This window comes from Oryzias latipes, chromosome 1, assembly GCF_002234675.1.
Source record: "Oryzias latipes chromosome 1, ASM223467v1".
Taxonomy (NCBI): Eukaryota; Metazoa; Chordata; class Actinopteri; order Beloniformes; family Adrianichthyidae; genus Oryzias; species Oryzias latipes.
Window position 1 is genome coordinate 21,355,956 of NC_019859.2, and position 27,853 is coordinate 21,383,808.

Below are 27,853 nucleotides of genomic sequence, written 5' to 3' on the forward strand. Positions count from 1 at the left end.
GGAAAGTGAGCGCCTCAGAATCTGAGCTCAAAGCTTTTGATGAAACAATCTGTTCAGGTGGGACTGAACTCATCAGCATCTGTGCGCTGTAAAAACAGGACCCCACAGAAATAGATAAAAATTATTTAAAATTGAAAACATTTCTATTAAAAAAAATCTGCCAATGGGGTAGAAAAAATTGTCTTACCAAGAATTCTTAAAAACTTTGAGTCACTAAAACACTTTTCTCAATTTAGGATTATTTTGACATTAAAAAAACATTCTTGATAAGTTTATTTTTCTTGCAAGACAAAAAAATAAGAATTTTATTCTTGAAACAAGGGTCTTTCTATCTTCTTATGATTCAGTTTTTGCAGTGTTGAGTGTGTTTCTGTTCTTTCAGGGGGCATTCTGGGGCCTCATGGTGGGTTTGGTGGTCGGTGTGTGTAGGATGGTGTTGGAGTTCGCCTTCCCTCCTCCCAGATGCGGATTTGAAGATTCAGCACCGATGATTCTCCGCAGCGTTCACTACCTCCATTTCGCCATCCTGCTGTGTGGACTCACTGCAATCGTGGTCGCTGTAATATCTCTGCTTACACCACCACCCAGCCATGAGCAGGTGAGCACATATCCAGACTAGAATGGAGGTGTTGACACAGCTGACACAAAATGAGGGCATGGTGGAGAAGAAAAATGAAACTGTAAAAAAAGAGAGAAGAAAAAACAAATCCAATATTTCACTAGAGAAAGAAACAGATTTTTCATTTTTGAACATTCAGAGCTGCTGATCTATTTATCCCCTCTGCTGTTGCTGAAACCTGAACCCACAACTCAAACATAAGTCTTTCAGTTGAAGCACCATGTCTTAACATTTTTCAGGGGGATTAAGTAGTTATTCAGAAACAACCTTGTGCAAACTACACTCTCCTTTAAGTGAACCAGAAGTGTAAGTATCCGCATCCACTAATGTGCAGCTCTATGATTTTTCAATACAGGAGGATATAGACACAGGCTCAATAAAAACATCATAAGACATAGACAATAAACTCAGCAGAGCAAATTCAAAAAAACAAAAAAAAAATTTTCCCCAAATGTTTCAATTTGTCTATTTAGATTAGCCACTTAGATCCACAATCCACATTTCACTTTTAACAATGATTGTTTTAGCATTCATAAGTATTTCATATTAGAAATATGTACCATAGAAGAATATATTGCATTTATGACTGCAACCATTAGAAAATAGCAAAGGCTCATGTCTGATTTTTGTTTTCATTATGATTTTATACATTTATTCCAAGCACTTAAAATAATTGTAACCCCATGACCCCGAAATTGATACAGCGAGTTAAGAAAAGCAATGGATGGATGAAAAATTACGAATCACAGATACGTCAAACCCATTTCCTTAATAAAGTAATTAGAAAATAAAGAAAAAAATGAACAAAGATTATTGCAGATGATGCCATCTTCTTGACAGTGTAATTATTCCCAATCAGAAATAGACATTATTTACAGTCATACAGACACACACATTAGATTAATTAAATATAATGATTATCAGTTAAAGTCAGGTAGAGTTTCATTTGTTGCTTGAAAGGGAATGAATTGGAATGCCTCCTTAATGCCTCAAGGCGGGAATTTAATTCCAGCAATGTAAAAAAAATCACTTAAGATTTTGCTTTAAATGTTAACTTAGGTAAGTTTGGAGCAGAAGGGGTTTAATTGCATTTTTTTTTTTCAATAAGCATCAAGGGGTTAATAAAGAATTCATAAAAAGACAAAAACATGTCCATAAAAGTTATGAGGCAGCCGTTGGAGTTGTGGGATTTTGCTGCTGCAAGGAAAGACAAAAAAAAAAAAGATTCTATGAACAAGTGCGGTTTGCAAGCATAAAGTTTTCAGATCTGGCTGCAAATGTGCAAACAACAAAATGCAGTCACTAAAAGTCTGCAGAAGGAGGACTTATTTGTCCTTTTCATGTTTCATTTCAACATTCCTAATTCGCTCTTGTGCCGCTTCCTTACATTTCAGGCATGGAATTTTACGATGGCTTAGGTGAGGATCAACCAATCACAAGCAGAATCCCTTTTTAGTGAAAGCACATAATTGCACTGGGAGGTCTCACAAAACCATAGCTTAGGAAAAGAGTCACAGCCAAGATCCAAGGCAGGAGCTTTCTACTTCAAAAATATAGCAGTGATGAAGGGATACATTTCAGCAAATCCCTCCTTTAACTCCATTTGATTCTTGATCAAATCAGATGTTCTGTGTTCAAAGAAATGTTTCAAATCAGTCTGTATTCAACAAACAGTTGAGGCAGGGGCATGTAGCTCCAGAGCAACGTGTGGCTCTTTTATCTATCCATTACAGCTCTTTGGCTCTAAAGTCAAATAAAAACAAATGTAATAAAAATTAGCAGCAGATTTGTATTTTGGAGTCATTTGTTTTATCTAATCAAGTTTTCTTGTCATCAGTTTATATCTTCTGCTGCACAACCATGTCTAGTTGCTGTTCAGATGCAAAGTTCTTAAAGTATATTATTGCAGTTACATGTGCAGATTTTTTAAACAATTGGATTCTACATCAGTGTTGTCAGGTTTATACAGAAAAGTGTGCAGTGAGGAGTTTTACTGCTTTAAAACATCGGTATTCCTAGTTTGAACTTTTACAAAGGATCCAAAAATGATCAGAGTGGGAGACAAATAAAACTACTTAAACTGGATTACAGTCACCTAAAACTTTATTAAAACTGAGATGATAGGGCTAAACCACTATCTTCAAGAGGGAACTGCTGGACTTAAAAGTTTTAGCTGGAGAGAATGTTAACATTATAAAGGGAGTTTGTGGTTAATGTGCAACTAAGTTATTCTGATGTCCAAAACTGCTCATAAACATGGAATGAGTCAAACTTTTTTGGATCTTAATAGTGCTGTCAAATTCTATTGAAATCTTGTACTTAAAGGACTAAAGACAACTCTGACTTTTTCTTCATTCCTTACTGCACATCTATTTTCTTTGGTGGTTAGTCATTGTAAACAATATTGTAACAGAGTCTCCTCCTTTCCCAGGTGTGTAACCTGACATGGTGGACAATAACAGAAGAACTACAGCAAGATATTTCATTACAAAAAGTGTCCTCTGTCAGCCGCCGTAGTTCTCAGGGTGAGGCTCTGGTTATTTCACCAGTAATACAAAACCACCGAGTCAGATCATCTGTTTTCACACAGTGCTGTTACTGACTATCATGCTGTGTGTGTGTGTGTGTGTGCGTGTGTGTGTGTGATTCAGGCGCTGAGCCAACACATCAGATGACATGTGCACACGGGGCAAGCTTATGCATCTCAGCAATGCGGTGCTCACAGCAGACTCCAGCTCCCAGAGTTCCCAGCTTAAGAGAGAGCCCATTCTGGTCCAGGTTCTGCTGCATCAATGCAGTCGTGCTGGTCACCATTAACATTTACCTGTATGCGTACTTTGCCTGAGCCAAGGATCTGACGGGACGTCATGCAGAACTTTTAACTCTGAGAGAAGATGGGCCAACTCAGCGTTCAGAAAGGGATGTGGAAGGAGGCCACGTTGGTGGCACACGCCAATGTTTTTCATTAAAGTAAAGACTCCTACTATTTGTAGAATGTAAAACTCAATTTCAAACAGAAATTGTGCTTTGGAAAAGTTCTTCTTTTTTCTTTACTATTAGAATAAATCTATTTCTTTGATGGATCACTCTCAAGGTGGAGAATAAAGTCTCTTGATTTAAAATGCTTTTTTAACGTAATTATTTATGTAGTAATTAGCCATTACCATCATACTGAACTTTCTGAAATAGGGCATTATAACTTTTGTCAAAGCAACATCAAACATTACTAAATTCAGTTGTAGAAGTGATATTTGAATTACTTTATTTAGACGGAGTATTTCATCTGTTTTTACTTATTTTGAAGGTCTTTTATGAAATATTTCAGGGAAAACTTTTAGTTTGTTTTTTGTCATGTTTATGCTTTCTACCTTAGTAAAACAAATGTGAATTTCCTGAAGAATCCAGGCTCAAAACTTATGTTTGTGATTTCAAGGGAAAAAAAATCACCTTTTTTCTTTCCCGATTTAGTCCAATTATACTTTTCATTGAGAAATTAAAAGTCTCAAATTTGATAACTGAACATAATGTAACTCATTATGATGACACTTTGCTTTTTTTTCTTCACTTTTGTGAGATCTCAAATGAGGTGAAAAACAAAGTTAATGAAATGTCTTCAGAATATGTTTTCTATGACAATAAATCAAAAAAAAACAACTGTCTATTTGTGTTTTTGAACAGTTTAATAGAGTGAAAGATAAGATGGCAAAGCAGAAAATGTGAACTGTAAGAATACAAGCTGTTCAGAATTCCAGAGCTGGGATTCATTTAAAGGATACAGCAGTTTTTATGGATCAGAAAGGATCTAAATGAACTAAAAAGAAAGATTTTGTTAAATAAATTAACAGGAATGGTGACATAGGTGAAAAAAAATCCTCCAAAAAGCTCAAATGTGCAGTTTTTACACCAAACCAAGCAATGACAGAATCTGAGTTTGAAATTAGTTTTACATTCATGTGTTCGATGATCTGTTTAGCTGAAATATTTTCAGCACACACTAAGTAAATTTGAGCTAAGTAGTCACAGCAAATCAAGTATGAGCAGTGTCGTTTTGTAACTATGTGATGTTTTTATTTAGATTGTTTTGCATAAACTGACAAGAGGAGCCCTAAAGAAAGACAACACAAAACCTTACAATACTGACATTTTACGTACAGTTTGAAGCTATAGGATCCGTTATGTCTCATCGTGTTCGATTAGAAAAGTGGAGTTGTGTGGGTTAATAGAATATTTTATATTTTCTCTTTGCTTTGATGACGAGGTGTCTTTAAAAAAAAAAAAAATCACTCATATTTAATTCTGCTCTTATTTGAAACACTTTTTTCCAGTAGGTCCTAAAAAAACCTCACCTACAATCAAAATCTTTTCTTTGTCACAGAAAATATTAGCATTTTCTCAAACGTCTAGAGCAGGGCTCTGAAAGAGCTATTTGGGCGAGTTGCTCAGTGACCAAAACCCAGCGAGAGGCTTAAAGTCTCATTTTATGTTTAAAAAAATATACTTTATTGGTGTTTATGACCATTAAGCTTTTCTTTAATTATAAAATGTGGATGTTTAAATATTTACAATAATTAAATGATAACAGGGCTATATTATTTTTAAAATAGCAACGTCTTACGTTACTTTTAACCCTTGTGCTATCTTAGATGACCCCACCCTTACATTGATGTGTTCTCCCTACCATGACAAAGGTGGATAAAGGTGGAAAGATTTCATGTAATCCATGGACACCAGTGAAGATCACAAATCATTGAAGAAAAATTTTCAGTGCACTGTCTAGTGGGTCTAGATGACCCAACTCCCAACGTTACAGTGGCTAGGATAGCACAAGGGTTACAGACGTTACGTTATAAAAGTAACGTCTTTACTTTTGTCAGCAGTACATTCAAATTCCTTTCAAAATAAAATAAGATCCCCCTGCTGCAGCAGATTAAGTAAAAAAAATGGGGAAGGCCAAATCAAAGATGGCATTTTCTTATATATGTGTATGAACTGCAGATTAAACCATTTACAATCGTTTTGCTGAGTCATCTAACATGTTAAAAATCTAGAGAGTTACATTAGAGATAAAAGAGCCGGGTGCGACTCCAGAGCCTGGGGTTGCAGACCCCTCCCTGGTCTATAGCCACATCGGAAAATGGTAACATGGTGTTAATGGTACAAGGGGTGCACAAATTTTGGCGGGAAGATGCCCACCCGGCCTCGACAGCGCCCCCTCCAGCCCAGGGAACTGGAACAGTCCAAAAGTTCGATGACATCTCCACGCAGGAAGTGCAGGTGGGTGGTCTGATCAGGTGTGTAGTCGCAGAGGGCGTTGGCCAAACGAGGCATCTACACAAATGTAGACAAATCAATGCACCAGGCATGGTGGATGCACAAGACGCCAGACAGAGAATATCATACCTCCAGAAATGGCTTCTGTAGATTCAGAGAGGAGTCCCGCTCAGGGTAACAAGGGCGAGAGTGGAGATGAGCCGAGGAGATCGATTCCTGAGAGCTGTGCCTGTGCGGGCTGGGATAAGGGTTACGGGCAGGATGTGACTGGACACGAGGAGACGAGGGGGCATCCCTGAGGCACACCACTTTCTCCACAGCAATGCTGTGTGTTCGGTAAAAATCTACCAAGCGGTTCAGTGAGCAAAACGCTTTGTCCCAGATGCAGTACTGACCGCCCCCTTCCAAGACTCGGAAATGTTCCACCCTGTCGCCATAGCTGCAAAGTGAGAGGTGTGGGGGGGGGGGAGTAACGAGAAACACAAGTTAGTTACGCTCCATCACTCTTCAGGACCTTCTTCACTCTTCAAGAAACGTTCTCTTCAAAAATAGCTTAAGATATCCCATTCATAGAACAAGCGACACACATTCCGGCAACTGTAGACCAGTATGACAACTTTCACAATTTTCTGAAATACTAGATGGATAAAATACTGTTTGTTTGTTTACAGACCAAATTATTTCATAAAAAAACAAGATATTGAGTGATTAGGTTTTTGGTCAAACTGATCAATAGCCTTGACAATGATGAAAATAACAGAAAACATTTCAACAGCAATTGATGGAAAAAAATACACAATAGGAGTGTTTATTCATTTAAAAAAAGCATTTGATAATGTTGATGATTTCATTTATTCCATTCCATTCCAATAATTTTCACAGTTATATCTGTTTGGGGTTAGAGGAGTGTCCCTTAACTGGTAGTTAATAGGTAGTTAACTGGTTAACTACCTATTTGCATAAAAGGCAACACTGTGTAGAGTTTGCAGGTCATTTCTTCAAAAAGCATAAATATTGAATGTGGAATCCCACAAGGGTCAACATTGGGTCCTATTCTTTTTCTTTTTTTTTATATAAATGACATTTGTGAAGTCTCAAATGTATTGAAACTTGAGATGACATATTTTTGTTCAGGAAAGAAATTAAAATATTTATTAGAGGATATTCAAATTTAAATGGTCAAACTTAAATACTAGTTTTATAATAACAATAAGCTTTATTTGAATTTGAAAAAGACCAAGTTTATGGTTTTTACTAATAAAAAACAGGAGGAGGTAAAAACTCTACTGATGGAGTAACAGTCAAGAAAGTGTCTGACTCCTTATGATGTTCATTTTGTTCCAAAAATATGTTTTTGTGTCCACCGTCTATGTCTTTGGTCCATTGTCTATGTCTACTGAACAAGTTAAAGTGAGCTGAAACATCACAAAGCAAATAAAAATGATTATCAAAGATGCATGGGCACACAGAAGATTGCTTAGTCGTACATGGACATGAACCGGACATGAACCAGACCTGAACCAATGTTCAATAAACTTCAGCAGACATGGACAATTGACCAAAGACATAGACAGCGGACGCAAAAACACGTTTGGCACAAACGGAACCTCATATAATTTTTGATAAAAACTTGTCTTGGAAGCCACACCTGACTTTTATTTGCAATCACTCACAGTATACTTAAGCACTGCGCTGAGCCTCACTCAGTGTGAAGTATTGTTTGTGTCACTCTGCCTGCATCACTGAGTGTTGTATTTGGACCTGATCCTCTGATTTCCTGACCCTGTTTTGTTTCTGACTCTGGTGGCCTGCTGCTTGTCCCAAATCCCACCTAGTTCCTGATTACTGTAGTTTCTTCTCTGATGCTCTCATGCTTGTTTTTGACCTGTGCCTGCCTGATTTAGCTTTGTGGACTTTTAGCTGTGCTCATAAAACCTGCTGCAGTTGGAACCAGCCGTCTGTCCGTTTTGCAACAGAGATGCCAGAGAGCCTACAAAAACTACTTATTTTTACCTGATTCACAGGAGGAGATTTGATTTTAAGTTTCAAGTTGCTCGTACTGCTTTAAAGCAGACACGTTTTTCTTTTGTCGGGGTAAAAGTTTGGAATGCTCAACAAGAAATTCCAAAAAGTTGTACTAATTTTTTTTATTTAAAAAAATATTTGTCAACAAGAAACTTGAGGAATGTGTATTTTGTTGTTAGTGTGTGGTGGCAGGCAGTAAAGGCCATCTATGATTGTCTTTCTTCTCTCCTTTTACTTTGGTAGGTGATGTAAGGGGAAGAAATAATATAAGAATGTTAGTTCTTCTCACTGCTCTTTTTCAGTCATGGAGATGTGTGGACTTGTGGTGTGCTGAATGTGTTAATGTAATGTGATATTCTTCATGAAAGGAATAAAAACAGACTCAGCCATAAAGCACTTAAATCGATGCAGCACAAAAAGTGAGAGATGCTGACTCAAAGGTAGTAGATCAATATCTAGAGCTGGATTTTACCAAAAAACTAAATGTTGTAAAAAACAGAGATATCAGGTAGAGGTAATGACACCTAAGCCAGGACCAATGAAATAGTTTGGGCTCATAAGACTGTTACAGAAGAGCATTACTAGAATGAGAACAGTATGCTGTGCTGCAGCACTAAACTAGTTGAACCTGCTAAAACGCTTGTCAAAATATAAATCAGCACTCTTTTTATGATCTTTTCTACTTCTTTAGAAGGTGCTGACTCATTTTGTTCACAGAACTGCTTGCCAAATAAAAGATATGTCAGCTTCAGACTTGCTTTTTGTTTAATCCTTTGAGGGTTTGCCGAGCTGATGCGTAATAATGATTAAGCAAGTCCCTCCTCCACACACTTGAATACAATCCCTACGTTAATGCGCTAAAAAGACGTAGAACAAAAAAAAAACCTAAAGTCTGTCTGCTGTTTCCATTACTCTTTACTCACTAACAGTGACTTAAAAATGCGTGGGAAAAAAGGCAGTTTTACATTGTGGTATTACTGAGTGGGTGAAATGGTGGTCATATGTTGTTACCTTTTTGTAGCTAGAACTTTGCTGTTTAGCAAAGAAGGCCTGTGTGCTCAAGCTTTTTCTAAATTTCCTTTGTGTTTCATGCTGTGGAACAAAAGCCTTGGACTGAGCTACATCCCCAAAATAATCTGTTAGCAGTAGGGGTGTGATGATGATTTCAACTTAATCGATGAATTGATTTATCTGGAAGTTGCTGATCGAAACCATTATAAAGCTGTTTCAAAATGAGATAAATCAATAATCAATATTGGAAAATACCATTTGGATTACAGCAGTAGGTTTATTTTATAACATGAAAACGACCAAATTACATCCCAGCAGACAACACACATGTGATGGCAGCAAAATATGATCAAGCCGTCATCCCAGTCCAATGTGTGGAAACACTTTGTTTCCACACATTGTGGAATTTTTTTTATTTAGCAAAGGCATGTAACCATACAGTTTGATAGAATGTTCTATTAATGTTGTGATTTGCCATTAGTTCTTTACTTGTTTGTTTGTTCACATTCAATTTACACTGGATTATCTTGCAATAAATACCATGAATCTGGAAAACGTCACCTGCACTGTTCAGCACCGAGGTATTTATCTCTGAGTCACACTGGTTGAAGTTTGGGCTAAAGATGTCCTGGATCCTTTCAGTGGAGTGAATTGGATCCTATTTTTTAGCCATATTTACTCTCTGAGACTATTATCACTCCGTATTACTAACTTTTTGTATTACTGGCTTTTTTTCAGAACAACATTAAGTGAAGACCTTGTCAGTCCATTAAAGACAGATGTTACGCCATCAGGCTTTAATGTGCATCTGGTGTGAACCCTCATGACTGCAGTTGCATAATGCACCTGAGAACAACAAAAAGATTGTTGTTATGAAATGTCCCGATTATTGAACACATTTCATTTAGTGGCCATGATTAAATGTGTCCCACGTCACTCTGCTGGCCTAAATAACACCTCCACACACTCACACATACACACACATACACACACCCACACACACACACACCACTCTGATATTTTTAGTGCAATGAGTTCTCATGAAGTGTACTAAAATTGTCCTGACTTTAGCCTCTGTTGGCCCTGCCATTGAAGCAGAGGAAGCAGAGGTGGGTGCTGCTAGTTTTGTATAACAAAATTGAAAAAGAGACTTCAGAATATCCCATTTAGCATTAGCCTACTGTCTAAAAAGAAAAAAACATCTCTCTTTTCTTTACATATGGGACTTGCTCTAAAAAGCAAAAGCTTCAGTCATTGAAGTGTGTGAACAATTCACACTCAGCCCCTACAAAGTGAAGCAGGGTTTTGACAGGATGTTAACACATTTGAGTATATTCTTGGGGGTTTAAAGTGTGTAAATGGAGTTCTCTCACCCACCTAACGGAGAAGGAAAACTCTCCAGGGGCAGATTCGCTCTGTCGAACCAGGAAGACTCCAGTGACCTGCCAACGAAGATGCTGTTCAGCTTCAAGTCTTGACACAGCTCCTGCAAACCACCTGTGACAACACACAAGTTACATTAGGATCTCCTCCTACAGTCTTTGGAGAACCAATGTGTTTCAAATTAGTAAAAAAAAAACAAACAACAACATATAATATATATGGTCAAAGGATTTCATTACGGATGAGGAAGGAGAGAAATGTAGTTCACAGGCACAAAGCCTCGCCTTCCTTGAATCTCTGCTATGACCCAGTATGAATCCTCTTCCATTTCTGTCACCTACAACACATTCACACAATTACTCCAAGAGAACATAACAACTGCAGCACATCTGTAATCAATATACTTACCTTAACAATGTCTCCTTTCTGAAAACTCAGCTCATCTGCCTCTGATGCAGAGAAAGAGAAAAGTGCCACAGCTTCCATGTTGGACCAAGAAAAAGAAGCTTCAACAGAAATGTCTGCTCATGAATGAAAGGAGACAAAACGGTGGAGAAGACCAGCGGGGATGCCAGAGTGACCGCAGAGTGGATGCAGCTGCTCAAGTTAATGAGAGCTCCTCTGCGCGTGTCCCTCTGCTCATCCATGTGACCGAATGATGGAGCATGAGCACGTGGATGTGCTGAACATCTACTTAAACTGTCTGCACACTCTGAACTCCAGGGATTAAGAAATGTCCCTCCACCATTGGGAAAAAAAACTAAATTTAGTCCCAAGAAACAAGCATGTTTCATCAGTTAAAATTGAACACATTATGGGTGTTGGATGGATGAGTTACCAAAAATCTGAAAATAATGAATAGGTTAATGCTCCTGCACAGTAAATGAAACATATTTTTGTTAGATGGTCATTGTTAGTTCCTGAAGATGCATCCAATTTTTTTAATGCTTGTAAATGTTTTTTTGTAGATTCAAAATATCCATGGTTCAACCGTGTAAACGTCTGCCTGAGAACATTTTCTTTTTCCAGGACAATCCACACACAGTATTTCTAGTTAGTTTGCCACTCCTGACGCATGGAGAGAAAAAGTGTGAAGGTTATTGTAAATGATTACGTTAATGACATGTTTCTAAACTTTGGTCAAGAGCATTTTGAATTCTGAGGCTAACTTAACTGGTAACAAACACGTTTATTCAATGAACCTTTTTCTGTTTTTGCTTTGCCTTGGTGCTATTTCAGAGCTGCTAGGTTAATTAAAAAGCTACACAATGACACCAGCAAACAGAAAATACAAAATGTTGCAATCCCTTAACTGGCCACTGGGGACTAGTTAAAAAAAAAGAGTAATTTGTCATTAACTACCATTTTAAAAAGTTAATTCTTAGAAAAAATCAAAAGCTATAAACTGCCAGGATTTTTAAATGTTTTAAACTTTTAATGCTTTGTTTTCCTTTTTATGGCAACTTGTGTGTTTGTGGTCTTTTGATGTTTTGCAGAACTCATATCTGTGAAGAATTAGAGATGTGCTCTTTTAAACTTTTTTTAAAATTTGGACTACATTGTGTCGAGTGAGAAATCTGGTGGTGGGGTTGTTTTTCAGGACTTGGGCTTGGCCCCTTAGTTCCAGTGGAAGGAACCCTGAATGCTTCAGGATACCATAACATTTTGTAGAATCCATGCTCCCAACCTTGTGGGAACAGTTTGGAGCTGGCTCCTTCCTCTTCCAGCATGACTGTGCCCCAGTGCACAAAGCAAGATCCATAAAGACATGGATGACAGAGTCTGGTGTGGACGAACTTAACTGGCCTGCTCAGAGTCCTGACCTGAACCCCAGAACACCTTTGGGATGAAAAGAGTGGAAACGGAGAGCCAGGCCTTCTCCACCAACATCAATGTGTGACCTCACCAATGCACTTTTGGAAGAATGGTCAAAATTCCTATAAACACACTTGTGGACAGCCTTCCCAGAAGAGTTGAAGCTATAATAGCTGCAAAAGGTGGACCAGCATCATATTGAACTCTATGTTAGGTATGGGATGACACTTTAGTTCATATGTGAGTTAAGGCAGGTGAGCAAATATTTTTGGTGGTATGGCGGTGTCACCCAACGTATAATTGATACGATCTATATCTCATTAAAAAGTGATATTGTAAAGCTCTTATTGAAAAATGTTATTCAAAGGTTTAAAAAAACATCTTAATTTCACAATATTTGAATTTTGTCAATTCTTTGATGTAGTGGGCTTTAGCTTCCCCATGTTGTGAGCCTATCGTAATAAATGGTAAATGGTGTATACTTATATAGCGCCTTTCTTCCTACAAGGACAAAGTGCTTTACAGTCACAGACCCATTGACCCAGTCACACGCACATTCACTCACACATTCATACACTGGTGGCGGCTCTGCTGCCAAAGACAGGCGCCTGCCTACCACCAGAGGCAAGGTGGGGTTTGGTGTCTTACCCAAGGACACTTCGACTCATGGGCGTGCAAGACGGGAATCGAACCTGCAACCTTACGGTCATGGGACGACCGCCCTACCGCTGCACCACGGCTGCCCGTAATAAAACATAGACTGTTGGGTGACAATAATTATGTTGATTTTTGATGGTCCACGACCTGAAAGACCTCCAACACAGAGTGAAGGAGGCAGTTTTCTGTTTTGGGTTATGTGTGACGGCGAATAAGACAATTCCAAGCATTCAATGCCTTTTTGTTTCAATACCGTCCAAAGGTAATCTTTATTCTTTAGAAAGACAGATAGATGTGTGAAGATGATTCCTTCCTTTATGGTTCATCATTGCTCTGTGTAGTTCTATGCTTTTCCCACTTTTGACTGTTATTCTATTTGAGTTTAATGTATAAAACAGCTGTTCTCAAAGCAATATGAGTAGCTCCATGTTTATTTATCTCATTTTTAAACAGTGAAAAACTGAAACTTCATGTCTATTGTGACTGATTGCTTCCAAACATGTGCTTAGAGAGCATTCTCAAACATCTATGTGGGTTCAGGTCTCAATAGCAGTCCACTATGACCTCCTCCTTCAGCTGTGAGTCCTGCTGAGCGTGAGCAGCGCTTGCAGTCAATATATCCTGCAGCAGAGAGCGGGGGGAGTTGTAGAAATGATCACTGCTTCGAGTCAGGACGTCCAGCCTCTCCTCTAGATCCAGAGATGTCACCAGATTGCACACGTTAACGGTAACAGTGTGAGGATCTGTTTCATTGCTCCGATCTTCCGTTCCCAGTACATTTCTGATCTCTTGCGCCCAGCCCTGACTTAGCAACTCGCAGTAAAGTCTTGGATCTGTTTTCACAGCATCACTTTCATCCTGGGTCTTTAGAAGCAGAACGTGTTTGAGTCGGATCAGCAGCCGGCATGCCTTCAGACCCACGGGTCTGTCACAGTCAAATAAACCACTCAACAACACCGACAGAAGTCCCTGTTTGACCAAACCGTCCAACGCACAGAGCAAATCTGAGCGCTGTGTGAGTGTGTAAGCTTGTTTAGCCGTCGCAGCATAAGGGTGTGGTTGTGCAGGGTGACTTTCTAATCCTTTTGTGTAACCATGTTGACCTAAAAAGGCTTGGTCCATTAGCAGCTCCGCCAGATCCAGGGTGTGAACTTTGACCTCCCAGTCCAGGTCGGCGCTGCCCTGCAAGAGGACAGAGCGCACAGACTGCATTAGGAGAGGGGAGGAGGTGCATGAGGGATGAGAGGAGAACCAGGTGATGAAGTACTGCAGGACGGCTCTCCTGGCAAACCCCTCAGTGTCTTGTGAGAGCATTTCCAGCAGCTGGGTCACTATTTCAGCCTGTAGGCACACAAACATTGAAATATAAAGATCTATGAAGAAACTTTTCAAATTTAACAAGAAACTAAAAAGTTTTGCATATCTGAGAGGTTTTTAAAACCATTTCCCAATAAACAACTACAAATCTGCTAACAGGTAGAGTCACATAAAATTCTATTATCTGCCCACCTGCTCCTTTGTGGGCACCACCCCCTCTTGCCAGCTATGAGTCATAGTCTGAGCCAGAGCAGAGACAGCGCTGGCCCTCACATAACTCTCTGGGTCATGTAGCGCCTCCACGAGGAGAGGAGTCGTAACGCAGCAGCCTCCCAGCAGATACTCGGCGGCGTTGCACGCTCCACCGACCTCCGTCCTGCAGGCGGGCAGCCCAGCTAAGTGGCCCAAAAACTCCACAGTGGAGTCCCTCACCTCCCAGCGCATGTCGCACGCACGCTTCCTCACCACCTGAGTAAGATCTGTGAGCCAGGTGTGAAATGTAAGCTCTGGGAATCTACTTACTGCAAAGGAAACAAATGGTGGCCAGTTTTACCTTCTTTGAGCTGGTTTGTTATGGAGGATAGATTTGAGCAAACACCAATCCACTGTACCAGAGCCTGGTATGACTTCTGCAGCATCTGAGAAAAAAAAGATCAATGATTTTTAATAAACAGAAACGTTTCCCATCTTTTCTTTCCTGAACTTCGATCATTTTTTTAATCTATTTTCAAGTGTTCGTTCAATTAGGATTTTGCTGTTTTTAAAAAAAACAGCCGTTTTCTAGGACATAGTTTCTGCAGAGCGGCGGGAGTTCATTAGAAATTCACCCGAGTTGTGGACAAGCAAACCCACCACTACTTCCACTCTCCGTTACTAAGAGCTTTGTTTACCCTGCTCTTTTACTAGTTTACAGCCCCTTACTGGTGCAACAAAACTGGGGAGCAATATTGGAGCTATCCAGCTCAGACGAGGAAAACAAAGACAAACATGGATCCATTTGTCTGCAGGTAGATGCACCACCCCCTATGGAAGTTGTGGCCGGCAAAGTGTTTTTTATATGCCACAAATACAAAATTTTTTCAACTGTATTTTTTTCGTCTGCTCCTGATTCACAACAATTTAAGAAAAAAAATTCAGAAAAGCAATTTTAATCTTACATTTCTTCATATATGTCCTCTATGATGTGCAAAATGCCACAAGGACAAGTTCAATTACAGATATTCTGACAATAGTAAATGTTTTTTAGACCAATCAGGTGAAACTGAATAATTTCATGACGCACCTGACCATCTCAAACTGCACACCTGTGCACCACGGCACACTGGTTGATAAACACCGTAATAGACCATTAAATTGGTTGACAACGTAAGGCATGTGATCAGATAATGCAAGATCTCACAAAATGTGAAAACAAGAACAACATTTTGTGAACATGCAGCCTCAGGCTTTAACAAAGAGTTGATCTTGTTAAAAGGCAGCAGTCCTTCTGTGAGTCCTGCCAACTTAAATCTGAAAACTGAACCTTGATAGGTTGATGTAAATGGTCAGAGTCTTGTTTTGGACACTGCTTGGACATTTAGGAAACATTTCCACAAAAATTAGTTTTGTTTAATTCTTAAATGAACCGTAAGATCACGGGATTTTGCAGTCCATACAGTCACCTCTCCATTTTTTGCCCATCAACCAAATAAAAAAAAAAGGGTATGGGCTCCTTTTTTTGACTTTAAAACTTCAATCCTTTTATAGATTGTACATTTTTAGCAAACAAGTTTTTCGATATTCTCCAAATGGGTCATTTCTGTAAGATTTGGAAATGTGGTAGAATCTATCCCGAAAAAATTAAGACACTGAATCCCTACAACAATAGATCTTGTTGTCAAATTAAATAATAACTGTTGACTTTAAAAAACAGAGTAATGCATTTTTAGATTATTCATTTTCTTTTCATTTACCCTCAAATCTACTACTCGTCTGCTCCAATAACTTACCTCAAAGACAGCTTCAAAAAGGGATGTTTTTCCAAAATGGAATTAACCTTTAATTTGCAAAATAAAAGATGCTGACTACAGTGATAAACTTACAGTGGGGTCAGAGTCAGGATGGTTCAGGTACTCTATCAGGAGGGTGAAAACCTCAACCAGCATGACTGACACTTCTGAAACACACTCAAAACCAAAAAACTTGAATCAACAACACACCAGACTTCAAATATCTGGTACTAGTCCAAAATAACTCAAACTTATATAACACTTTAACTATTAGCATACAATTTATTTGTAGTTTTAAACAGATTTAGAGCACGCTTTGCTGTACGATCACGCAGACCCTATATTTGTCAGAATGGCAGGCGACTGTCAGAGAGGTTTACCTGAGCTGCTGCTGAGTGCTGAAAGAGCCTCCAGGGCACATTTCTGAACTTTCCCACTCCCAGTCACATTTCTAAAAACTGCAACACAGCCATTCAACGAGGGAGGAGAAAGGCCCCTGCACAGCCTCAACAATGCCAACACTGCAGCCACGACTACAGCAGGAGGACAGGGCCGGCAGTCAGGAGCCTGAGAGAGAAAAAGAGGCTTTTTCGGAACATTTCAAAGCATTAGAGACATACAGTTCTGTGTTAAACTCACCATGAGCGTGATCTTTGGGATGTGTTTTAGGCTGATGCAAATCATGGAAATGCAGGAGATTTTACTTTGAAGCTGCTCCATCATCAACAAACGATGCTCCTTCACTGCAGGAGCAAAAAAATAAAAACAGTCAGTCAAACTGCATGCTAATCCTACAAAGGAATACAGTAAATGTGTGTTTTACCTGTGGAGTTTCCCTCTAACAAAGTAAGACCAGTGATAATCTCCATGGGAAGCAAGAGAATACATGCAGACTGCGCCATGTGGATTTGGTTGCTGCACAGAGAACCACAGCAAAAAATAAATAAAAATAATTAAACCCCCTGTGGGGGGAAACCCCTGCATGTATACGAGCCAGGATTCCCTGGTGAAGTTCAACCAGCAACTCAAAGCAGAATGCATTGCCGTGCTGTGAACAGATGCTTACTCGTGGCCGCTGCAGAGAAAAGCAGCTGCAGCGTGGATCCGGTCAAATGGCTTTCTCTGGTTTAACATGACTGACAAAAGATGACAGAGGATTGGATCAGGGACCTTTTCATCACCTCTAATGGAGCTGAAAGGAGAGAAAAAAAACCATTAAAATGTAGATTTTTCCATAGAGAGACAGTTTGATCAAATGTTTTCTTTTAGTATGTCATCTTTATAGTGAATGTATAGTAAACTACTTATTGTTTCACAGGTTTCTGATAAAACAAAGTTGCATAATCCATCAATAAATATTTTTAGAGTTCATCTTAGTACATAGAACTGGCCAAAATTGCAACCTATTTTATACAAACATACATTTAATTCATGCCTGTTTACAGAAATGTAACTTGTGTTGGTTCTGCTTTATCATATTTAGTTTTTTCTGTTTTGTGTTCACACAAACCAAAACCAAATTTCTCTGAGAGACAGGTAGTACTGACGCAAAAGATCTGTACCTATATGCAGCTAGAATAACATCCATCAGTGGACGAGTGAGTTGGCTGTAGTTTAAGGCCACCAGTTCCTCCAAAGGTTCCCTGAGAAAGAGCAGTAGCTTGTCCCGAAGTGAAGGTCCAGCCTGGCTGAGAATTAGGGCTAGCAGCTTCAGGATCTGCTGACTTTGATGAAGCTGTGATGATTCTTTGGGCAGCATCCGTGTCTTGAGGTACTCTAAGATTTCTGTGACAACAGCAGCAACGTCCTGGTCTGCTTCAATGACCGCTGGGCGCATCAAGCCTGTGATGGAGGAGCTTGAACTCTTGTCATCGACTTCTTTTCCATTGAAGCCGGACAAAAGAGGGTGGGAGAGCATCAGGACGTGAGCGAGCATCTGACTGGCAGCTGAAGCCACAAATAAGCTTGTGTCTGTCTGGAGCTGAAGGAGGGGCTTGATGGAGTCTAAGGAAAGAAGCATTAAAGGGAGATGATGACACTACCAGAAGTACAAGATGGTATCAAGTTATAAGATCTGTAGTTCCAACTGTTTCCTGCTGCAACATGACGCAGTATAGTTATATCAACTATATATGATAACTGGATTGAGTTCACAGGAAGTACCCACTGGCTCCAAGGAGCCAAAATCCCACAATTGTCTATTGAAAAATAAACAGCTATTGGACATTTTTTGGCGTATAAGGCGCGTTTTATTTTTTATTTTTTTTGCATAATTGGCCGGGGATGTGACTTCTACGTGATTTTTTTTAACCCTTGTTTTAACCCTTGTGCCTAGGATAGCACAAGGGTTAAATAAATATGCTTGTGTATTTCTTCTTTTTCCACTAACAGCCACTAGAGGGCAGTGTAGGTGTGTATCAGTATTTGCTACTGACAGCAACGCTAAAGAAGTAGGGCCGCTCAGTCTACGGCGGGCTTGGGCAGAATTATTCCAAAGTGACACAGATAATGAAGAATTCAACAGATTTAGTGATTTTAAGTGATATAGTGAGTTTAGTTGATTTTTTAGTGCGCTCTTTATGTTATGGTTATCTGAACGATTGTTCAATATACTAGATTATTCAATTCCTCCAATGTCTCATGAAGCTACGTGTTACAGTAGTGAAGCGTGTGCATATTTTCAGTCTATTTTTGTTGTCTATTTCATCCCTATGATTTGTCTTTCAGGATGAAATTTCAGTTCTTGGTCGCGTATTTTGTAAAATAAATTTCTCCCAAAAAAGTGCAACTTCTACTCTAGTGCAACTTATATGTGAATTTGTTATTATTATCTTATAGTATCTTATTTACTATGCACCAGAGTGACTTTTAGCCCAAAAATTGTCACGGTCATTACATGTTTGGAAGAGAGCTCAGCTTTTATGACGAGTTACCTGCTTGAACAAAGAAACTGAAAGCCTGTCTGTGCTGCAGCATTGTGCTGAAGCCCTGAATCCAGCCGATGCGGACGCAAGGATCATCCCAAAGTCCATCTTCACGCCAGTGCTGAGGGTTAAAGGCGAGGTCCAGGACAGAGTTCGCCTGTGGGGGCGAGAGCATCATCATCATTATCAGTGTTGTGGATGGCTGTGTGATGTTGGTGAAATGCAGGAGATATGAGGCCTACCTGGAGAGCTCTGAAGCCATCCTCAGCAGCAGCCACTAAACCAGTGAGTTTGAGGGCAAAGGAGATGATGCTGGACTCTGCAGCTCTGCTGGAAACTACAGTTGATATGAAGCCCTGCAGACATGGGTTGACCTCCAGCAGAGACACGCCTTCAACAGGAGGAGACACAGTCAAAGAGTGTGATAACAGAAACATTCAAGACCCACTCCAGTGAAAATAGTGTTTTGGGGTTTTTTAACGTGTTGTTGTAGTAATTTTCTTATGATGGAACACATATATAAACAAAAGAAAACTAAAATGGCATTTTTTGAGTATATCTTTATTCAAATCGTTGTGAATCAGGAGCACACAAAATGTCGTTAGAGAAAGCTATCTTTTGAAACACAGTAAGTGAGATGGGTGGGCTACAAGCTCCCTGCTCTGCTCCATTGATGCATCCACATGCAGACAAAGAAATCCATGTCTATCTGGATCAAAATTGTATGCCTGGAAATGGATAGCTTTAATATTGCTCGCTATTATTGTTTCACAGATAATGTTAGGTTGGGGTTGTGAGGGGCTGTAAGCCACCAGAAGAGAGTGTTAACAAAGGGATGATGGGAAATCAGCAGAAGCTTACTTCCGCCAACTCAGATGCAAATTTCTAAGAGGTTTTGCTGCTTTGCAGAAACTATGTCCTTAAAAAAATAACAGTTTCCTTTAAAATTGTTACCAAAAAAGGCATAATCATAATTGAAAGACCACTGGGAAGTATTTTACAACTGATCAAAAGATGATTTTAATGGGACCTGAACTTCTACTTCTCTTCATAAATAATTATTAAATGTACTTCAATTTTAAATTTCAAATATTTCCAGGAATTTATGTGCAAATTATATCCCGGCCAAATTGAATTCACATAAACAAAGAAAACTGCGCCAGACTGGCTGGGAAGAACTCGTAGTATGGGGAACAGCTCCCAGAACTAACCCGATTTGCTGAATGTTGTGAACCAGTCCAGCAGTTTTTCCAGGCTTGTATCATCGGGCAAAGAGCTTCTCGGGGCCGCCAGAACGTCACAGACCCGCGGCAGGAGAGACACACAGTCTCCATCCATACTGAAGAATGGCCGGGAAAACCCAACATACACCAAGTTTGGAGCTCACGTCACGATAACTAACTCAAACCTTCGAATCGTCGATATTGAAATTCATCAAAAGCGAAAATCATATAGCTAAACCAAAAAACCTTTATAAAAGTAAATGGATAAAAAGTGAATTACTTTCATGTGGCAATTTTGTAGTCAGTATTTGAGACATATTGCGAGTAACTCTAAAAAAGAAGTAGTTTTCAACAATTTACTGGCAGGTGACTCCCCTTATGTTGCTAGCAAAAGTAGCTTCTACTACCGTTCGATCTGTATTCATCTCGATGCAGTAAATCTAATTGAGCATTCGTTGTTGTCGCTCCTCCATTTGTTTTACAACTTTGCGATTTCACGATGGTCCGTAAACGCGCCTCTGACCCGCTTCCGGCGTCACGTTTCCGCCTCTTCGTCCATTTTCGCACATGGTGCCTCACCGGTCGTTCGTTGTTAGCCTCTCATTTTCCGGGATTTTGCGCCTCTGTAAAGGTTTTTCAGAACCGCAGTCCCATTAAATGCGAAATACAGTTGATATGGTGGACGACCCAGAGTATGAGGAGGAGGAGGAGCCTTCCTTCAGCGACCCGGAGGACTTCGTAGATGATGTCGAGGATGAGGGTAAGCGCTAGCAGGAAAAGCGCCGGCTGTAGGCCTATTGCTAACTGCTAGCTAAAAAGCTAGACGGACCGTTGCTTTTGACATATTTGCAGATGCTGTCAGTTTGACATTTTCTTTAGGCGAAAGAATGGACTAGTTAAGCCGTATTAGTCTCGACAGAGTTAATTGGAAGGTTTTATCAACCAAGAAACACACGAACAATCGGTTTTCTTGTCTATCATGATCATGAACGCCGTTCATTCAGTCATCATACCAGATGCTATACCGTCAGTTTTTAAGTCGATGAGTTAAAGGGGAAATTAGCATCTTTAGTTGTCTTTTAAGTCAATTTGACAAATATATAAATTGATGAATTTACGTCACTACTCTTGTCTTGTTGTGACATTTTGAAAGGTTTGAATTAAATATGCTCTTTTGTTATTTCACAATATACTTCATGGCATTAACAAAGCTCACATTTTTTTTTAACCACATAGAGACACAGCATCCAAATGGATTTCATATAATCTAGACTACTTAAAATTGTCTGGAGGATTATTTAAACTGAACTTGGGTGATTACATTTGCAGAAGTAATTTACAGATTAACCAAAGAACCTACCTCTTAAAGGAAGAAGTGAAGCAGATAGATCAGGGGTCTGCAAGCTTTAGTGCTGAAAGAAGCACATGATGGTCCAGTTTATTTTACACCAAAACCCAGTGAGAGCCTCACTTTTCTGTTTATTTTCTGTTTATGTTAAAAGAAAAAGAAGAAAAAAATCACATTTTTTGTGGCCATCAAGCCATTCATTCATAAAAAGTAGCTTTAAAAATTGGAATAATATAATTATAACAGTGTTACATTACTATTATATACCTTTTGACAGCAGCGCATACAAATTCCTTTCAAAATAAAATGCATCCGGTATAAAGTAAGATCTTGCTGCAAATGTACTGAAAGAACTTTGTCTTTGAACAGCAACTAAACAAAAGGTAAGAATATGAGTTTAAACTAATTCCAATTATAAACCACTCTGACAATAGATCCAACCCTTTGCCATTATTTTGGTTTGTTTTCTGATGTTTGCTATTTAGGGGAATGGTAAACCTTCCAGTGGCTGTTGATTTAGTTTAATATCACCATTGGTTAAAAAATGTATAAGTGAATTTTTATTTATGTAAGATTACCACAGTTTAAAAATCTAATAATAAATGAAAACACTTAAATATCAAGTCTATTATTTATTCAAATTGTTCTTCAAAGCCACAGAGCCACAATCGAGGGACAAAATGAAGCATTTTCTGTTAACCTAAACTTGTAAAAGACATTCCTAGTGATATGAAATCATTAATATATATATTTTAAAGTAATTTGTATTAAAGTAAACTATAAAACACTGTAAAAAGTTTCATTTTTTAAAATGCTCTCAACTCTGCGCTCTTCACTTTCCAGAGCTCCTTGAAGACATCTTGCGTGAGAAGCCTCAGGAAACGGACGGCATAGACTCTGTGGTGGTGGTGGACAACGTTCCTCAGGTGGGGCCGGAGCGGCTGGAGAAACTCAAGAACGTCATTCACAAGATCTTCTCCAAGTTCGGCAAGATCACAACTGAATTTTATCCCGAAGCTGATGGCACGACCAAAGGGTAAAGGCCTCCGTTCTCTTATGTAGCTGTAGTTGCAGACTTGGAGTTGATGTGCTTACATGCAGTAACTTTTTTTTTTGTCCGCGTAGATACATCTTCTTGGAATATTCCTCTCCTAACCAGGCCTTGGAGGCGGTGAAAAATGCGGATGGATACAAACTTGACAAACAGCATACATTCAGGGTCAACCTCTTCACTGACTTTGACAAGTATGTTTGCAGGATCACAGCACTTCAGTTCCTGCAAATTATGTGATGTATTTAAGTGAGTAATTCCTGCCTTTTTTTTTCAGGTACATGAACATCAGTGATGAGTGGGACCCTCCAGCAAAGCAGCCCTTCAAAGACTTTGTGAGTGTGACTTTTGGTTAAGTGTAATTTATCAGTTTTGTTTCCCTAAGAATTGCGATGTGACGGCAGGATTCTAAAATGTTCATTTGACCAAAGGGGAATATGCGTCACTGGATAGAGGATCCAGACTGTCGTGACCAGTACAGTGTGATCTACGAGGCTGGAGAGAGGACTGCCATTTTCGCAAATGACGCCAAAGAGCCAATTCTGGCTGAAGAAAGGGCGGCAAGTTACTTTTTATATTACCGTTAAATTGGACGTAGCCAAATAAGTGGTTCTTAATACCCATGTTTATTCAGAATAGTATGAGAAATGTAATAGATTTTCTTTCTGTTGGGATGCAGCGTTGGACAGAGACCTACGTTCGATGGTCTCCTAAAGGCACCTACCTGGCCACCTTTCACCAACGTGGCATTGCATTGTGGGGCGGTGAGAAGTTCAAGCAGATTCAGAGATTCAGCCACCAGGGCGTGTCCCTCATCGACTTCTCACCATGTGAGAGGTAATCCAAAACGTGCCTTCTTTAGGTTTCATCCCGAAAAAGCTCATTCTGAGGAGGAGCAGAGCTCATCTCTGTGTTGGGGATCATTTAAAATGAAACACCTGAGTTTTCCCAAAGTTCACGTGTGCTTCCAATGTGCAGGTATGTTGTGACCTTCAGTCCCTTGATGGACACTAAGGAGGACCCTCAGGCCATCATCATCTGGGACATTCTGACTGGACAGAAGAAGAGAGGCTTCCACTGCGAGAGCTCAGCACACTGGCCAATATTCAAGTCAGCACTTGACCTCTGATTGTGTCTGAATTTGAGCAGACATGCCAGACTTCTATCATATTTAAGTGACACGTCTGTTGCATTCAGGTGGAGCCACGACGGGAAGTTTTTTGCTAGAATGACTCAAGACACTTTGAGCATCTATGAAACTCCAGTAAGCAAAGCTAAAAAATGAATGTAAATAGTTTTAATTGTTGCTTAAAACACAGTCTGTCTTGTTTTTCAGTCAATGGGTTTGCTGGACAAGAAGAGTCTGAAGATTAATGGGATCAAGTGAGTTTTTCTGTAAGTGTTGGTGACTGGTTTTGTGTTTGGATCTTAATAACTGTGTGTGTGTGTCCATCTTTCAGGGACTTCTCGTGGTCTCCTGGTGACAACATCATAGCTTTCTGGGTACCCGAGGACAAGGACATCCCGGCAAGAGTGACTCTGATGCAGATGCCTTCCCGTCAGGAGATCCGGGTCCGTAACCTCTTCAATGTTGTCGACTGCAAACTGCACTGGCAGAGAAACGGGGATTATCTGTGTGTGAAGGTGGACAGAACGCCCAAAGGGACTCAGGTAACCAAAAAACGGTTGACTTTCACCTCTCGTAGTGAGGAAAGGAGAAGTCTCATATTATTGTTGGTTTCAGGGTGTTGTGACCAACTTTGAAATCTTCAGAATGAGGGAGAAGCAGGTTCCTGTTGATGTGGTGGAGATGAAGGGTGAGAGTTTATTTTGTGCCTTACGTCAGCTGCTGGCAATTCTTCCACAAGAAAGTAGTCCCATGTGGTCCTGTGATGTTTTTTTCTTTAGAAAGCATCATAGCCTTTGCCTGGGAGCCAAACGGCAGCAAGTTTGCCGTTCTGCATGGAGAGTCTCCAAGGATCAACGCCTCTTTCTATCACGTCAAAAACAACGGCAAAATTGAGCTCATCAGTAAGTCTTGCTTTTAGGCTATAGAGATTTTTGGTTCTTATTGACGTCCATTAGCACAAAATGTTGACTTTTTTTGTGTGTTTTGCTTTTTATAGAGATGTTTGACAAGCAGCAGGCCAACAGCATTTTCTGGAGTCCTCAGGGTCAGTTTATGGTGCTGGCAGGTCTCAGGAGGTCAGTAGTGTTTTTGTTAGAAATAAGAAATAATCAGCCAATGAAAAACTTTACCAATTTTTCTGATATCTTGTGTGAGAGCTAAGCTCCTGATTCAAGTGCTGTTCTTAGGCTGTTAGTTTGTCTTCCTCAACTTTTGGTTTTGTGTGTGTGTGTGTGTGTGTGTGCAGCATGAATGGAGCTCTTGCCTTTGTAGACACATCCGACTGTACCATGATGAACATAGCAGAGCACTACATGGCTTCAGATGTGGAGTGGGACCCAACTGGTCGCTACGTCGTCACATCCGTCTCCTGGTGGAGCCACAAGGTGCGTTTGGATTTAACACCATTCCACGCGTTTTAACCGGAAAGCAAAAAAATCTCACACTCGCATAATTTTCTACTCATCCAGGTGGACAATGCATACTGGGTGTGGACATTCCAGGGTCGACTCCTTCAGAAAAACAACAAGGACCGCTTCTGCCAGCTACTGTGGAGACCCCGACCTCCCACTCTGCTGAGTGCAGATCAGATCAAGGTAACTTTTATCTGTAGCGTCTGTAGGGTAGTACAGAACAGTCGACTGACTCTTTTCCCTTCTTCTGCAGATGATCAAGAAGGATCTGAAGAAATACTCAAAGACCTTTGAGCAGAAAGATCGTCTGAGTCAGTCTAAGGCTTCAAAGGTTCGACATCTTACCCGTTTTTTTCCTCCACTCCCTCATTGTGCTGTGTGATCATGCATGTGTACGCTCCATAAGATTCACATGGTGTTTGTTTCTATAGGAACTGGTGGACAAGCGAAGAACCATGCTTGAAGACTACCGTCGCTACCGAGAGGAAGCCCTCAAGAACTATCAGGAACAGAAGAGCATGCGCCTGGAGCTCAGAGGAGGTGGGGCTTTGCATTACAATGTATGGGCTTGTTTGCATTTTTGTCTTAATGGATAACATTTGTTTTCTTTTCCGTTTGGTGCAGGAGTGGACACGGACGAGCTGGACAGCAATGTGGATGACTGGGAGGAGGAGACCATTGAGTTTTTTTGCGACGAAAAAATCATTGCCCTCGACGATCTGTAGTCCCCCACGCAGGTGACTTTTGTTGTTTTGGTTTATACACACGTGGACAGAAATGTTAGCGCACCACATTCACTGACACAACTGTATAAAATGTATTCAAGCATTTAGCTCTGGGCATTGATCATTTTAATAGTGTGAAGTTTTTTTCCGGTGTTATAGGAAGGTTCTAATGATTCATTTAAAGGCAAATGCATTTTTTCTACTCATTATGTTAAAAAAAAACACAGTAGCAGTTAAATAATATAATAAAGAAATAATCTACAGAACTGGGCATTTGAATCCTGAATGCGCGTTTAACCCATGGTGTTCATACTGCACCAGCAGGGATGGACTTCTTCTTTTTCTGTTTGCTAGCACATGTACTCGCAGATGGAAGAGGCTTGGTGTGTAATGTCAAAGCCGTGCAAATCTCCCAACTTTTGCTCCAGGCATTTTTGTTCACAGCTCTACTTTACAAAGACTTTGTGTCATAGACTTCCAGCCGGGAACAAACCACAGTTATTAATTTCACCTCCATGAGTAATTTTCAAACAGTTTGAATAGTTGCCACTTCCGTGAATGAAATGGGACGTCATCCATTCGTCACTGTCAAATCCAAGTCCCTGATTGGTCGAAGTTTGACCTGGTTCAACCGTTCAATGGTTGGCAGTGGGCCAAAGCAGTCAGCTGGATGTGTTTCCATTAAAATCTTTTGGAGATTTCTCAGTCAACAATAAAAAAAAGTGTTAGTTCAGTTTAAGATGAAATAAAAAGCTGTGATTGATGTAAAACCTGACTAAAAATCAGAAAGCAGCTGTTCCCAGGTGTTACAGTGTAGTGAAGGCAGCATACTATGCAAGCCTTCATGTTTGGACCACAGCAGGAGGACAGGACTCTGAAGCAACAATTCAGAGTCAGACTTTTCCTCTCTGCGTTGGGTATACATATGAAATTCTTGAATCTTTGGGTTTGGGGTTAATCTCGTGGTCTTCAAATGTTTATCGACTTTTTTTTTTCTTATGAACGTATTAATCCAGAGACCACAGGCAGTGTCGCCATCGCTAGAGAGAGGTGACGGCAAAAAAAGTCTGTTTTTCAGTAATTACCGTTGTCAATCAAGTTACTTCAGCGATAATTCTGTGTTAGTCTAATTCCAACGGGTTTCAATAGCTTTGTCTGTAAATGTAGCCTAGTGGGGATTTGGTAGATTGCAGTCATCATTGAAACCAGACTGCCTGAAGTTCTCACACAGAACTGTTGATTCTTGCAGTTCATCCGTTTTCGTGTGGAAGGAGGAGCGAGGACCTGCGTCATTGATTGGAGAGGGACAGTGACCACGCCGTCAATCTTGGTTCATTTTAGACTTCAGTTCTCAGATCAAGTGTCATCGTCACCACAGCACACCTCAGATCATCAGCCTCATTGAGAGACAAGGGAGGACACTGAATAACCTTTTTTTTTCCTTTGTATTCTTACATCTTCCACCCCAGCTCTCTTCAGGAGAGAGGATCGTAACATTTAGTAATAAAGTTTTTCTATTCATTGGTTGGACTTTCTGATTCCGAACCTTATTTTGGACATTTATGCCTCCTAGTTTATTATTTTCTTTCTTCTTCTTGCTCTCAAGCAGCATCACTATGCTGGCGTGTTTCAAGGCAGCACAAAGTGTCCTACCAGTGCAGAGTGGACGGATGCAGTCCAAACAAGTAGCCTTGTCAAGAAGTGTGCTGTCATGCCATTATAGTGGCCTGTATCCTCCTCCTTTCAGACTAGGCTTTCACACGGAGGAGGAGTGCGCAGTCATCGGGATAACTTTAAATAAACATTCAAGCCCAACTTTGAATTTGACTGTTTTCTTTATTTAAAATGCTATTGTTTTAATGGTTGTAACATCCAGGAACCAAGTCACTATCTCAAATGTTTAAGAAGGAAGTTAAAAATCAAATTTGTAATTGAACAAACTTGATCTGTTGTTT

The 27,853-nt window shown here is 39.9% G+C and overlaps 4 protein-coding genes across 4 annotated transcripts in view; 2 read left to right on the plus strand and 2 right to left on the minus strand.

Moving 5' to 3' along the window:
* slc5a10 (solute carrier family 5 member 10) overlaps nucleotides 1-3,712 on the plus strand; it is a 30,410-nt gene extending 26,698 nt beyond the window's left edge. Inside the window, exons 13-15 of the mRNA XM_020704320.2 lie at nucleotides 383-598; nucleotides 3,051-3,144; nucleotides 3,271-3,712. Coding sequence (XP_020559979.1) covers nucleotides 383-598; nucleotides 3,051-3,144; nucleotides 3,271-3,464 — 504 coding nt within the window. The 3' untranslated portion in view covers nucleotides 3,465-3,712. The remainder of the gene's footprint in view (nucleotides 1-382; nucleotides 599-3,050; nucleotides 3,145-3,270) is intronic.
* A 1,649-nt stretch (nucleotides 3,713-5,361) lies between these two features.
* On the minus strand, nucleotides 5,362-11,487 carry LOC101166194 (GRB2-related adapter protein). Its single transcript, XM_011477272.2, has 5 exons — nucleotides 10,718-11,487; nucleotides 10,549-10,646; nucleotides 10,304-10,423; nucleotides 6,020-6,329; nucleotides 5,362-5,947 (listed from the first exon to the last, which is right to left on the minus strand). The coding sequence occupies exons 1-5, from the start codon at nucleotides 10,793-10,795 to the stop codon at nucleotides 5,768-5,770; spliced, it is 786 nt and encodes a 261-aa protein (XP_011475574.1). The 5' UTR covers nucleotides 10,796-11,487; the 3' UTR covers nucleotides 5,362-5,767.
* A 1,528-nt stretch (nucleotides 11,488-13,015) lies between these two features.
* Nucleotides 13,016-20,880, minus strand: brat1 (BRCA1 associated ATM activator 1). The gene is made up of 12 exons (XM_004066032.4): nucleotides 20,222-20,880; nucleotides 19,253-19,401; nucleotides 19,020-19,167; nucleotides 17,649-18,090; nucleotides 17,153-17,278; nucleotides 16,910-17,001; nucleotides 16,726-16,829; nucleotides 16,467-16,653; nucleotides 16,180-16,253; nucleotides 14,652-14,736; nucleotides 14,291-14,577; nucleotides 13,016-14,122 (listed from the first exon to the last, which is right to left on the minus strand). Exons 1-12 carry the CDS (start codon nucleotides 20,346-20,348, stop codon nucleotides 13,325-13,327), a joined length of 2,619 nt encoding a protein of 872 aa, XP_004066080.3. The 5' UTR covers nucleotides 20,349-20,880; the 3' UTR covers nucleotides 13,016-13,324.
* Nucleotides 20,881-20,890: 10 nt separating this feature from the next.
* eif3b (eukaryotic translation initiation factor 3 subunit B) lies at nucleotides 20,891-27,720 on the plus strand. The gene is made up of 19 exons (XM_004065969.4): nucleotides 20,891-20,993; nucleotides 22,425-22,617; nucleotides 22,707-22,826; nucleotides 22,910-22,967; nucleotides 23,064-23,192; nucleotides 23,312-23,469; nucleotides 23,611-23,742; nucleotides 23,830-23,896; nucleotides 23,969-24,015; nucleotides 24,093-24,303; nucleotides 24,377-24,449; nucleotides 24,541-24,663; nucleotides 24,759-24,837; nucleotides 25,008-25,146; nucleotides 25,231-25,356; nucleotides 25,427-25,504; nucleotides 25,605-25,713; nucleotides 25,798-25,910; nucleotides 27,148-27,720. The coding sequence occupies exons 1-18, from the start codon at nucleotides 20,891-20,893 to the stop codon at nucleotides 25,896-25,898; spliced, it is 2,046 nt and encodes a 681-aa protein (XP_004066017.1). The 3' UTR covers nucleotides 25,899-25,910; nucleotides 27,148-27,720.
* Nucleotides 27,721-27,853: the final 133 nt, after the last annotated feature.

What these genes read in the sequence shown, in the direction of transcription:
- eif3b (XM_004065969.4), top strand. Translation starts at nt 20,891, where the DNA reads ATGCGAAATACAGTTGATATGGTGGACGACCCAGAGTATGAGGAGGAG. An exon ending in CGGCAAAATTGAGCTCATCA is followed by an intron (nt 24,664 to 24,758) that starts GTAAGTCTTGCT and finishes TGCTTTTTATAG; the next exon opens with AGATGTTTGACAAGCAGCAG. An exon ending in GTCAGTCTAAGGCTTCAAAG is followed by an intron (nt 25,505 to 25,604) that starts GTTCGACATCTT and finishes TTGTTTCTATAG; the next exon opens with GAACTGGTGGACAAGCGAAG.
- LOC101166194 (XM_011477272.2), bottom strand. Translation starts at nt 10,795, where the DNA reads ATGGAAGCTGTGGCACTTTTCTCTTTCTCTGCATCAGAGGCAGATGAG. An exon ending in ATTTCTCTCCTTCCTCATCC is followed by an intron (nt 10,424 to 10,548) that starts GTAATGAAATCC and finishes GTGTTGTCACAG; the next exon opens with GTGGTTTGCAGGAGCTGTGT. An exon ending in TACAGAAGCCATTTCTGGAG is followed by an intron (nt 5,948 to 6,019) that starts GTATGATATTCT and finishes ACATTTGTGTAG; the next exon opens with ATGCCTCGTTTGGCCAACGC.
- brat1 (XM_004066032.4), bottom strand. Translation starts at nt 20,348, where the DNA reads ATGGATGGAGACTGTGTGTCTCTCCTGCCGCGGGTCTGTGACGTTCTG. An exon ending in CAGTTTCTTTGTTCAAGCAG is followed by an intron (nt 18,091 to 19,019) that starts GTAACTCGTCAT and finishes TTCTTTCCTTAG; the next exon opens with ACTCCATCAAGCCCCTCCTT. An exon ending in TGGTGCCCACAAAGGAGCAG is followed by an intron (nt 14,123 to 14,290) that starts GTGGGCAGATAA and finishes GTGTGCCTACAG; the next exon opens with GCTGAAATAGTGACCCAGCT.